This window comes from Malus sylvestris, chromosome 11, assembly GCF_916048215.2.
Source record: "Malus sylvestris chromosome 11, drMalSylv7.2, whole genome shotgun sequence".
Classification (NCBI taxonomy): domain Eukaryota; kingdom Viridiplantae; phylum Streptophyta; class Magnoliopsida; order Rosales; family Rosaceae; genus Malus; species Malus sylvestris.
In genome coordinates, this window is record NC_062270.1 from 7,915,547 (window position 1) to 7,926,947 (window position 11,401).

The 11,401-nt window shown below is 34.7% G+C and overlaps 2 protein-coding genes across 2 annotated transcripts; one reads left to right on the forward strand and one right to left on the reverse strand.

Moving 5' to 3' along the window:
• Positions 1 to 686: 686 nt before the first annotated feature.
• On the forward strand, positions 687 to 3,775 carry LOC126591145 (laccase-2-like). The gene is made up of 6 exons (XM_050256725.1): positions 687 to 832; positions 985 to 1,136; positions 1,243 to 1,487; positions 1,749 to 1,877; positions 1,985 to 2,956; positions 3,402 to 3,775. The coding sequence occupies exons 1-6, from the start codon at positions 704 to 706 to the stop codon at positions 3,530 to 3,532; spliced, it is 1,758 nt and encodes a 585-aa protein (XP_050112682.1). The 5' UTR covers positions 687 to 703; the 3' UTR covers positions 3,533 to 3,775.
• A 1,649-nt stretch (positions 3,776 to 5,424) lies between these two features.
• On the reverse strand, positions 5,425 to 6,246 carry LOC126591146 (small polypeptide DEVIL 13-like). Its single transcript, XM_050256726.1, has one exon. The coding sequence runs from the start codon at positions 6,037 to 6,039 to the stop codon at positions 5,746 to 5,748; it is 294 nt and encodes a 97-aa protein (XP_050112683.1). The 5' UTR covers positions 6,040 to 6,246; the 3' UTR covers positions 5,425 to 5,745.
• Between the last annotated feature and the right edge of the window lie 5,155 nt (positions 6,247 to 11,401).

Here is an 11,401-nt window from a genome sequence, read left to right on the forward strand (position 1 = left end):
GGTCTACCAAATTTTATCAATAAGAAGAATAAAAGGAAATAAGACGAGATACAAACAGAGAGACTAGACCGAAACCCACACAACAAAAAAATCAACAAAAACAATAAGTGGGGCATTTTACTGTTTACTTTCTGCAATATCTGTCCGTAAATATCTTTCCTTGTTCAATCATTTCATAAAAACATAGATAAGTGATATATGTAGAGATTGAGAATATATGTCCCAAGAAATTAAAATTAGGAATGTGTGTGGTTATATTTTTGTATACAAAGTATACAAACCCGCACATACCACACTTGTAACCACATAACTAATGGCTTTTGGAGAAGTTAAGCATGCACCAAACGGCTTTTGTGAAAAGCAACAAAAAGAAGAATCGGTAATTAGCTTCTATTGAGGATAATGATGGACAAAATCTGGTGATGAGTAGTAATAATTTTGGCTGAGAGGCCAGACAGATAATAAGTGATTCTTTTGGCACAAATAATAGTAAATAAATTACTTGGATGATACTGTACAGTGGTAATTAGTAATTAGATGGGTCCAGAATTTCGATAAGTTCAGTTGGTAAAGTCTCTCTTCATTGCCAAAACTTGTAATATCCCATTACCTAATTGACCAAACACGCCTTTTCATTTGTATATAAACACACTCTCACAGAGTCACAGGCCAAGCTTCTTAGACCACTGCAGAGCTAACTCAAATGGGGTCTGCGATTCCTTTGTCAGCAACATTTCTAGTTGCTTTTCTTCTTGCTCTTATCTCTCTGTGTGCCTCTCCTGAGTTTGCCATTGCTGCAGCTGGCGGTGTTACAAGGCAATACAAATTTGATGTACGTATGATAAATACATTGACTGTGAATTTGAATTATTGATTGTTTAGTTTTTTTGGGCAAAATATGTGGTTCATAGTCTGACATCATAATTGTTGCAGCTTATAAGTAAATTACATACCATGCTCTATAACATTCTAATTTTTGTGCAGATAGAGTTGAAAAATGTGACTAGGCTGTGCACCACAAAGAGCATTGTGACAGTGAATGGCAAGTTTCCTGGACCTCGAATTATTGCCAGAGAAGGAGACAGGGTTTTGGTTAAAGTGGTCAATCATGTTCCAAACAACATTACCCTCCATTGGTACGAAACAACTTATAGTTAATCAAGTTCTACTTAATTAAAATCCAACATTTTTTTCTTCCTTTTTTAACTTTTTTTTGGTGGATTAATGAAAATGTGAACACAGGCATGGCATCCGACAATTGCAGAGTGGATGGGCAGATGGGCCATCATATGTCACTCAGTGCCCTATTCAAACAAACCAGAATTATGTGTACAACTTCACCATCATTGGCCAAAGGGGAACTCTCTTCTGGCATGCTCACATCTCATGGCTAAGAGCTACTGTCTATGGACCCCTCATCATCCTCCCTAAGCGCCATGCTCCCTACCCTTTTCCCAAACCCCACAAAGAAGTTCCCATCATTTTCGGTAACTAAACTCACCAAATTATAGAGAACCATTAATTAAACAAGCATTTCTCAGATATTGTAGATTTTAGGATAACATATTTCGTGGTCAAATTGTAAAGTTGTCATCACATATTAAATTAAAAATCAATTTCTCAGTAGTTCAGACTTGATTGTCTGACAACATAACATATTAAACTGAAACTATGACATAACATGTAACTTTTATGCATATACCAAAGCTAACATGCTAAACTTTTCATGTATGTGTAAATAACTACAGGTGAGTGGTGGAATGTTGATCCGGAGGTTGTAATTAGTCAGGCTCTACAGACCGGAAATGGTCCTAATGTCTCCGATGCCTATACGATTAACGGACTTCCAGGACCATTGTACAATTGTTCCAAAAAGGGTATGTACACATTGATCATGTGAACATATTTTTTTTTGCCATGAAACATATACAATCTTGTCACAAAAAAATTAGTTCTAATTTCTCTTTATTGTTGTGTGTTTCAGATACTTTCAGGCTAAAGGTTAAGCCAGGAAAGACATACCTCTTGCGTTTGATCAGCGCCGCACTAAATGATGAACTGTTTTTTAGCATAGCAAACCACAGCATAACAGTAGTTGAAGCAGATGCTGTGTATGTCAAACCCTTCAAGACCAATATCTTACTCATCACACCAGGGCAAACCACAAACGTGCTTCTTAAGGCAAAACCTCACTACCCTAATGCCACTTTCCTAATGTTAGCTAGACCCTACTTTACAGGCAGGGGTACTTTTGACAATTCAACTGTTGCTGGAATTCTTGAGTACAAAAAACCCTCAAATTCTTCTTCCTCCACATCACTGAAAAGCCATCCACTTTTTAGGCCAATCCTTCCCCAAATCAATGCTACTTCATTTGTTGCAAATTTTACTAGTAAACTCAGGAGTTTGGCCAATTCTAGATTTCCAGCCAATGTGCCCAAAACTGTTGAAAGACGCTTCTTTTTCACAGTAGGGCTTGGAACCAACCCATGCCCTAAAAACCAAACATGCCAAGGGCCTACTAACACCACCAAATTTGCAGCTTCTATGAACAACATCTCATTTGCTCTTCCTTCAGTAGCAATGCTTCAATCTCATTTCTTTGCTCAATCCAACAGTGTTTACTCCACCGATTTCCCTATTATTCCTCCCAAACCGTTCAATTATACAGGCACTCCACCTAACAACACCAATGTTAGTAATGGGACAAAGGTGGTGGTCTTGAAGTTCAATACTAGTGTGGAATTGGTGATGCAGGGCACTAGCATTTTGGGTGCTGAAAGCCACCCTCTTCACCTTCATGGCTTCAACTTCTTTGTTGTTGGACAAGGTTTTGGAAACTTTGACCCTAACAATGACCCGTCCAACTTCAACCTTGTTGATCCTGTTGAAAGGAACACCGTCGGAGTACCCTCCGGGGGTTGGGTGGCTATCCGATTTCTTGCAGACAACCCAGGTAATTGTTTGTTTGTTTTGAACATAGGTGTCACACCCCAACTTAGGCCGGGGTGCGAATTCACATTCATCTTGAATTTAGGCATGACAACAAACTTAATATCTTAATAAGATATAATTAGTAAAGTGTCCTTTGTGAAAAGAAAAAAAGAAAAAGAAAAAAAGAATTAACGTTGGGGCTAGTGATCGGCTGACACAATTTACTAAGTCAACAAGTATGTTATTGATATTTAGTTGACGTTTTGTCGATGTTACAAAATATCAACATGTCTCGACAAAAAATCGACAATGCATCATGTGTCTTAAGATGGTATCCGATACAAAACGTATTGGCAATGCATCAAATGTTATAGATTCGTATACGTATGCTGTACCAAAACAATTTTTTTTCCTTTTATTTTGATGTCCATTAACTAAAACATTGCTTTGTATAACTGAAATTGCAGGCGTTTGGCTCATGCACTGCCACTTTGATGTCCATTTGAGCTGGGGTCTGAGGATGGCTTGGGTAGTCCAGGATGGGAAGCTCCCTAATCAGAAGCTGCCTCCTCCACCGTCCGATCTTCCCAAGTGTTGAGCGTTGACTCTTTTTTTGAGTGCCTGAGGCACCTTTACATTTCCTTTTTCTTTTTCTTTTTTGTAACTTACAAATTTTTGTTTTGATTCCCTCCCTTAAGAGTAGCCAAAGGCTTGCAACATTCGCACCCTCTATTGAAAGTGGAAAGGAAATTGTAAAGGTTTTATGTTATAGCCGGATTCTCCATGCTATTGTTGAGAAATAAATAATATGATGTCCAATAATGCAATTTAACCGTCAAAATTCAACAATTGTGGTGTCGAACAATTTAGAAAAAATTGTTCATAATGTCATATGTGTTCGTTTGATAAATACATTTATTGTGAGATCTTGCCCTCCAAGCCTTAATCCATGAGTGATCTTGTTTTTCACGGTTTGGCAAATGCGTTCCAAATATGTAGAAACCCAAGAAATTGGGAGAGACTGTTCTCTGTTCAAGGTACTATAATTTGGTATGATAGCCTATATATCTACTCTTTACTTTCTCATATAACTGGTTGAATTTTCATTTCATGTGAATGTGAATCAAAATTTCAAGAAGAGTTGGTGTAATTTTTCAAACTTGAGGAGGTTTTGTGAAAACACGATAAATTTGAGAGTATAAGTGTAATTAATCCTTATTTTAATGGGAAACACTGGTATTTCATGTCGACATAAATAAGTGAAAAACTGTATCCATTTCTACTAGTTTGCACCACATTTATTATCTATATCACTAAGTACTGAAATATAAGAGGACGTACCATATACAAATTTGAATAAATTGTTAGAAAAAAGTTTTAATAATTGAAGAAGTTGTCTTATATATTATCAAATCTCATGTAGATTTCTTTATTATCTAGGACTGTAAATCGGCTCAATGTTTGGCTCGTTAAGAAACAAACCAAACCTGAAAATTGGTAATGTTTCTTTGGCTTGTAAAGCTCATGAGCAACTCGTTCATTTTTTTTTCACATGACAACTCGGGTTAGATTCTATACAAGAAGTTTGTTTGGAACGAAAGATCATGTTTAAGATTTTTCTTTCGAAAAATTATGTTTACTTTTTTTTTTCCTAGTTTAGAGACTATCTTCAATTTGAATTTTTTTTTTTGAGACGGAAATTGATATTATGTCCCTACCCTTATTTTGTCTCTAAAGAAATTACTACGGGCGTGATCACCTAGCCTCCCATTGGGTTCCAATAATTAGAAAAGAAAAAAAAAATCATTTATGCAACAATCTTAAAGTATCACGACTGAAAATTTCATGTGATATTGTTTATTTTTTTTTATATCTTCTATTATTAAAATTTATAAAAAAAAAAATGTACTGCCAAGCTATGAATTTTCATTACAAGACTGGCCTAACTTCTTAGAGTAAAAAGCTAGAAATAACTTTAATTCCGTATCGAGCTTGAAATTTTTAAGCTCACTACTTAATCTCGACTCGTATATCAAACAAGCTAAACCAAGCTTAAAAAAACTATCCAAAAGCTTAAAAAACTATCCAAATTTGAACGAGGTGATATTTAGTTTGACTCAACTCTATTAACACGTACGTGATACGACACAATTACAAAACATTTGTGATTAGTGTATGGAAATACATGGGATAGAAGCCACACAAGCTTCTTGATTTCAAACAAAGTACTTCTAAAAATAATTTTTACTCAATTCTTTTCATCAAAGCAGGAAAACGTGTGGCTTGCATTTCCAAGGACGATAGCAGTTACTTCTATGTCTTATTATATTGGCAGCTCCCCAACAGCCAAAGGGAATCTTTCTCTCATAAATAAAATAAAATAAAATAAAATGATGAAAAGCAGAAATTTTATAAAATTCAAATTAAAAACAACACTAAAATTATGGATGTTGGCCTTCATGAGATTTGATTACAATATCGTCATGGCAATTGTAGAACTTGAAAACTGGGCATGTATTTGATAATATGATAATCTCTTCCGACAATGTACATACGGAAGCACTTGTAACTCATCTCAATTGTAATTACCAAGGACAATTCTCTAACATAAACGAAAATAGAAAAATTATAAATAAAAACTCCTACAGAAGTTTGTGTGTTGCCGATCTCCTCTTGATCGGATGGGAGAAAATTTGATATATATATGAGTTTGAAGTTACAAACCCGACCCATCTCACAGGAAGGTGATATATGAAGAAATGATGAGTAATTATGGAGCTTAATTTCTAGCATTAACTTAATTAAAAATTATTAATCACCACGCCAACAAACAAGCATAGCAACACATCTTCTCATGATGTAGAATCTAGCCTTCTGTTCCTTGGCAAGGCTACTGCACTTGCGGCTAATGGAAGAGCTCTTTTGTGAGAAGCTTCTTGGAAGAGGACACTTGGAGCTAGAGGCATTGCTTTTTTGTGAATTGCTTCTCAGCAAGGAAGATGTGCTTCTGGTTGATGAACTTCTTGTGAAGGCAAACTTGGAAGAAGAACTTGATGATGAAGTGCCTTCGTGCTTGTTCTTTGGTAGCTTCCACTTCTCATCCATAATGTGTAAGTTTAATGCTCAAATTTTGTGAGGTTGATCTCTTTGATCTCTTCTGGCTTCTGGCCGCTGGTACTCAACTTGTTTGCTTTATGTCAATGTATGTCTTTAGAGAGAGAGAGAGAGAGAGAGAGAGAGAGAGAGAGAGAGAGAGAGAGAGAGAGAAAGAGAGAAAGAGATGTGAGTACATGGTCCTGTGGGTCGGTGGGAACAGTGGGGTATTGGTGTTATTATATACAGCGTTGTAGGAGTGTGTTGGCAGATGGTATCATGGTAGTGTTGTTTTGAGGGTGCTTACGTATAGCGATCACATTACTAACCACATATGTTATACCAGTAGAACTTCATGGAGGATTTACGTTTCTAAAAACGGAAATACGACTCACAAAAATTCTCACAACATTAACAAATTCATAACATTTTTATTTATTGAATGCTCCCACATATCATGATTTTGAAGTATTTAAGAGCTCAAATGTGAATCAATTAGCTAGTTTCGTGTGAATTGAGATTCAAAATCAAATATTTGCTTGAACAATATGATGTGACGTGTAAGAATGTAAAAAAAAAATCCCATAATTACTATTATGGTAAAACTTTAACTTGTTTTATTTCGTAAGTGTTCGTACAATTAATTTTATTGGTGCATCGTGTGGATGATCTTTTTTCTTGATTAGTGTCAGATGGCTCTATGTCATTGACCTATTGGTTGTTTTCCCTGTAGACTCGTGGTCTTTTTCCCATTGCATCACCTCCAAATTCTTGAGGAGGAGATCCTCTCTCCTTTCTTTTATTTTTATTTTTATTTTTATTTTTCTTGAGATACTATTATTGTACGGGGCTCCAACTTAAAGTATATTGGGATCACGCACACCACTCCAAAGCTCTGAGCAAGAGATAAAAAAACAAAAAGAGAGAGCAGGGACCCTGGTCATTGGACAATTCTTACTTCTGTTCGTATCTGCAAATCGATTTTGAAAACTCAAATGTTTTCTTTTTACTCTTTCCAGTATTATTACAGTGCCCATCTGGCTTACATCCCCACTGTGACCTCAGAAGTAAAATTGCACCTTGTTACTAAAATACCAAGTAACATTGGTTAAAAATAATTCAGATAAAAGTTTGGAGAAATGTTCTTGGATTCTTTTACTGTTTAAGGGGTGCAAATAATCTTTTGCCATGCATGCACTTTAACCTCATACTGTTTTACCCATGCATGCATGTTCATGGCTGCCAACAACTGATTGCAAATTAAACACAATCTTTTATCCTTCCTATTCTTCTTTTCTCCGATCAGCTTTCTCTTTCGTTTCTTTTTTTACGGCTGTGGAAAGGAAGAGCATCAAGCTAGGGCACTAATTATCTAATTAATTTTAAGATACCTTCTATGTAATTTCAAACCCTTGTACTAAGATAATCTTGACGGTCTAACTATACCAGTAAAGGTGCTACTATATATATACATGGGGAATTTAATATAATAGGTGTAGCATATATAGGAGTTTATATAATGTGCATGAAAGAGGTTAGGATTCTCATGCACATGCACGGTGCACCCATTTGGATCAGTAGTCAGAGAGTTTGAAATCTCTAAGCAATATTTTAACTAATTTCAAGTAAAAATTAGTTAAAATATTCAGTATTGTGACTTTGGTGCTGATCCCTGCATGTGTATCATGAAAATGATATATGTTATACGCTTCTTAAGATTAATTTTTACACTCTCTCCTAATATATTGATTTAACCTGCAAGAAGGACGCTAGAAAGGAAAATAAATTTGGAACCCTAGCTCAAGATTTGACCATTTCATAACTTTTACTAGCGTTTCTTATTCTTTTTTTCTGGTGAAGAAAAATGTTCTCTTAGCAGACAAGTTAGATGGTTAAAAGTTAAAACTGTTGACATAAATGTCGATAAACATAACTTCACAATTGTATAACAAGAAAACCTTAATCTTTCACTCAATTACTACAACATATGACCTAATTACAACAAAGAAAGTAGGAGATGGGAGAACCTTAGGACTGGGAATGTAATTAGATATATTAATCGTGTTCTACTAGAAGAGATTTGACCAGTCAAGGTCTATTATTCTAAACTTGTTTGGTTCTTCCTTATTTTCTGTACTGCAGTTTCAATTTAATTTGCTAGAAGAAAGTAGATTTAAATAAAAATATTACAATTAAAGCTTTTTTCTGAAGAAAAAAACTATTTCCATGTGACCTTAACAGAACATTTGAGACATTGTTAAAGGAATATTTGACCACAAGCCATGAATCAATTTCAAACTTAATAAAATTAGTAGACGTACAAATGAACTTAAGCAAGTCCTTCAAGACAGAGGTAAATAAACAGGTGCATGTGCTTTAGACACAGGCGGTGCCTTGTGGGTCTTTACAATATTCTAAAGATTTTTCTTTAAAGAATCAAGGTAAATGTTTTATAGAAAATAATCGAGGTATGTATGAGTCTTTGATGATTTAACTTTTAGTTAACCAAGTTTAACCATCTCCTATTTAGAGGTAGGATTTTACACTTTAGTATTTAGTATTTTGATGAGTTTATGTTAATCCAAATAGTGAAGTCAAAATTTTAATACAAAGCATGATATCGATGCAGAAAATATTAGCAGAAGATCCGAATTATTTTCTAATTTAGATCAATGAATCAAGACCATTAAGTTTCATGGTCATGATTATAATTAAAATGTTTAACGAAGAATTGGTGACAATTTGATTGGTAAAACAAATTTTGGTGATGGTCAAAATAAAGTCATGGTATGTTGTGGTTGGTATACATTATGCACATTTTAACTCTTCTAGGGTTTTTTTCTTTCCTTCATCTATTTCTGTGTTTTATAAAAGGAAAATAATTTTTTCCCTTTGAAGTTAGGATCATATTAGTAATAAAATAAAACAATGAACATCATCAATCAGAAATACAATTTTCACGATTACAAATTAAAAAATAAAATTTCAAAAAACATAGCACATAGGACTCTTTACCTCAAGTAAAAGTTAATGTCCCGCTTTCTATATCATCTTACTCTAAAGAGCTAATATTGTGTAATTCTTCATTTTAAAATATGAAATTAATGTGATTGATCATCATGTGGGATTAAGAATATGAGCATTTGGTAGTTGGGAGTCCCCACATGCATACATGTGAGAAACACAAGGGGTGGCCAGGAGGAGGTAGAACCGTAGAACCATGGAAGGCGTGGACCCTTTCGTACTACAATTAAAATAAAAAGAAAACTGGTCAAACGACTCAATCTCCCCTCTATGATTTTGTCTACGCTCCTCTAATTTAAGCCAAAATATAACCGGAGAGAACTACTGAAAGAAAACAAAAGGGTCTTCACGTTTTACACTGTTGCAGCTAAGCTTCATATGTGCCCCATAAAAAAAGGTTTTCTAAGAGACAAAAATGTCAGAATGACGTTTGAAATCGGCCTGTTTATTTTGTGTGTAATATCCTTGGAGGAGGGTTGATTAGATTATATGTACATTAACATTCCACAAGCAAAGCATCAGTCATAAATGGCTTTTGTCTACAGTTTCGATGAGTACACACTGGCCTGAGCCGAGCACACATAACATGACCGACAATTAAAATGCCTTGTTGCTTAAGCATGCATCTTGATCAGAGATATGCGTTGATATAAGATAATGTTTTTTGGGCCAAATGGTATACTATGTTACACAGATCATAATTTTAAAGTACTGGACCTTCAATTAACTTTCATACTTCTACACTGTATTTTCTTAATCTCTTTGTCCACCAAAAAGTACAGATATAGAAGTTAAAAGAGCAATATGATAATTACCTACACGGAAATGACTATTACACTCTTACATCTTTCTTCATGCATTCCTGTGAATTTTTGTTCTTTACTTTATCATTGATTTATTCAATCTTGTGGCTATAAATAAGAGGGAGAGTGCAAAAAGATAAAGAGTAAAGAAGGTAGCGTGAAATTCATTTCTCTTATTCATACAAACGATTATGTAGAGAAAAGAGAATTAAACCTAAGATTTCAAGTGCATAGGTAAATAGTATCTACAGAGTAACTTCCAACATATCATTATATGTGTGGATATCTGAAAATTTTTAAAATAATAATATTGTTGTAATCAAAGAAATATAAACTCATGCACATTGAGTTATTTTTGTTTCCTGAGCATATACTGAGATTAATATGCATAGTTTTCTACATAATTAGTCTGCTTATTGTGTGATTTTGCCGAATTCTTCATCCTCTTAGTGTAAAAATATCGATGTACTAAAAAAAAAAAAATTCATAGTTGTCTACAATAGCACTAGGGCTTGGTCCATTTCTTTGATGTCACTCCAGAAACGGACCCAATAAAACCCACTAAAAGATGCTGGTCGGAATGGACCATACCCCAACTTCTCCTCCATTCTGACCTTTTTTTTTGTTGTTGTTAGGTTTGGTGTCCATGTTGCCTTTATTTTTTAGTATATTTGTGGACAATCGCACGCTGGCAGTCAGAGGAAGGTTAAATGTTTCTGTGAGTCTTCCCGGCTCCATAAAAGTGGATTGCAGTGGTGAAGTTATCAGCTGGTCTCATTAAAAAAAAAGTACATATGTGGGCAAATTTAGCATCTAAATCAGCAGGGATGTAGGGTATTATTTTTACATGTAATCAGTTGATGGCATAATTAACAAATTGTGAGATGTAATTCTAACATTGCATCAAAAGCCTAAGTCTAAAAACACCGTTACAAAATTCAAATAGGAGGGACTGAAATTATAGTCAACCTCATATATTCTTGTCAGTGTCGAGTTATAGTTGAGTGACTTGAATTGATTAGTTAGAAAATATTGGTTACCATGACGTTATTGTCTTGTCATGACTTTGTTCTTTTTGGTTTGTTTGAAGTTGACTGTTCACGTGTTTAGATTAGTGACCACTTAAGATGACTGCAATAATCTTCATGTTTACGTGAAGTTGATGACGATCATTATCTACATATTGCTAATGACTTTGGTTTTCTTCTCGACAAACTCATGATTATACCATCATGAGTTTGAGGGAGTTGTAGGAAATATTGAAAAAAAGAATTTTTTTTATTTACTTAGAGATTTTATTTTATGTTATTATTTTAAGGTCTAGGTTTCCTTGACCTGGTGGACTAAGGTTGTTTAACACAGAGTCTTTTTAGACCTATTAAAAAATATATAGTTGTTTTTTGGCTTAACAGATGGCCTGGAGAGAGAGCCCGACAAAGGATGAGAAGATCAAGACATTGGACTTGCAAACTTGCCCAAAGAATCCAAATGACAGAACACCACCACGAGAACGAAAGACAATTGCCATCAACGATCGTTCGTAACTT

Coding starts and splice junctions, on each gene's coding strand:
- LOC126591145 (XM_050256725.1), top strand. CDS start 704: ATGGGGTCTGCGATTCCTTTGTCAGCAACATTTCTAGTTGCTTTTCTT. Junction 833..984: donor CAAGGCAATACAAATTTGAT/GTACGTATGATA, acceptor ATTTTTGTGCAG/ATAGAGTTGAAAAATGTGAC. Junction 1,137..1,242: donor AACAACATTACCCTCCATTG/GTACGAAACAAC, acceptor ATGTGAACACAG/GCATGGCATCCGACAATTGC.
- LOC126591146 (XM_050256726.1), bottom strand. CDS start 6,039: ATGGATGAGAAGTGGAAGCTACCAAAGAACAAGCACGAAGGCACTTCA.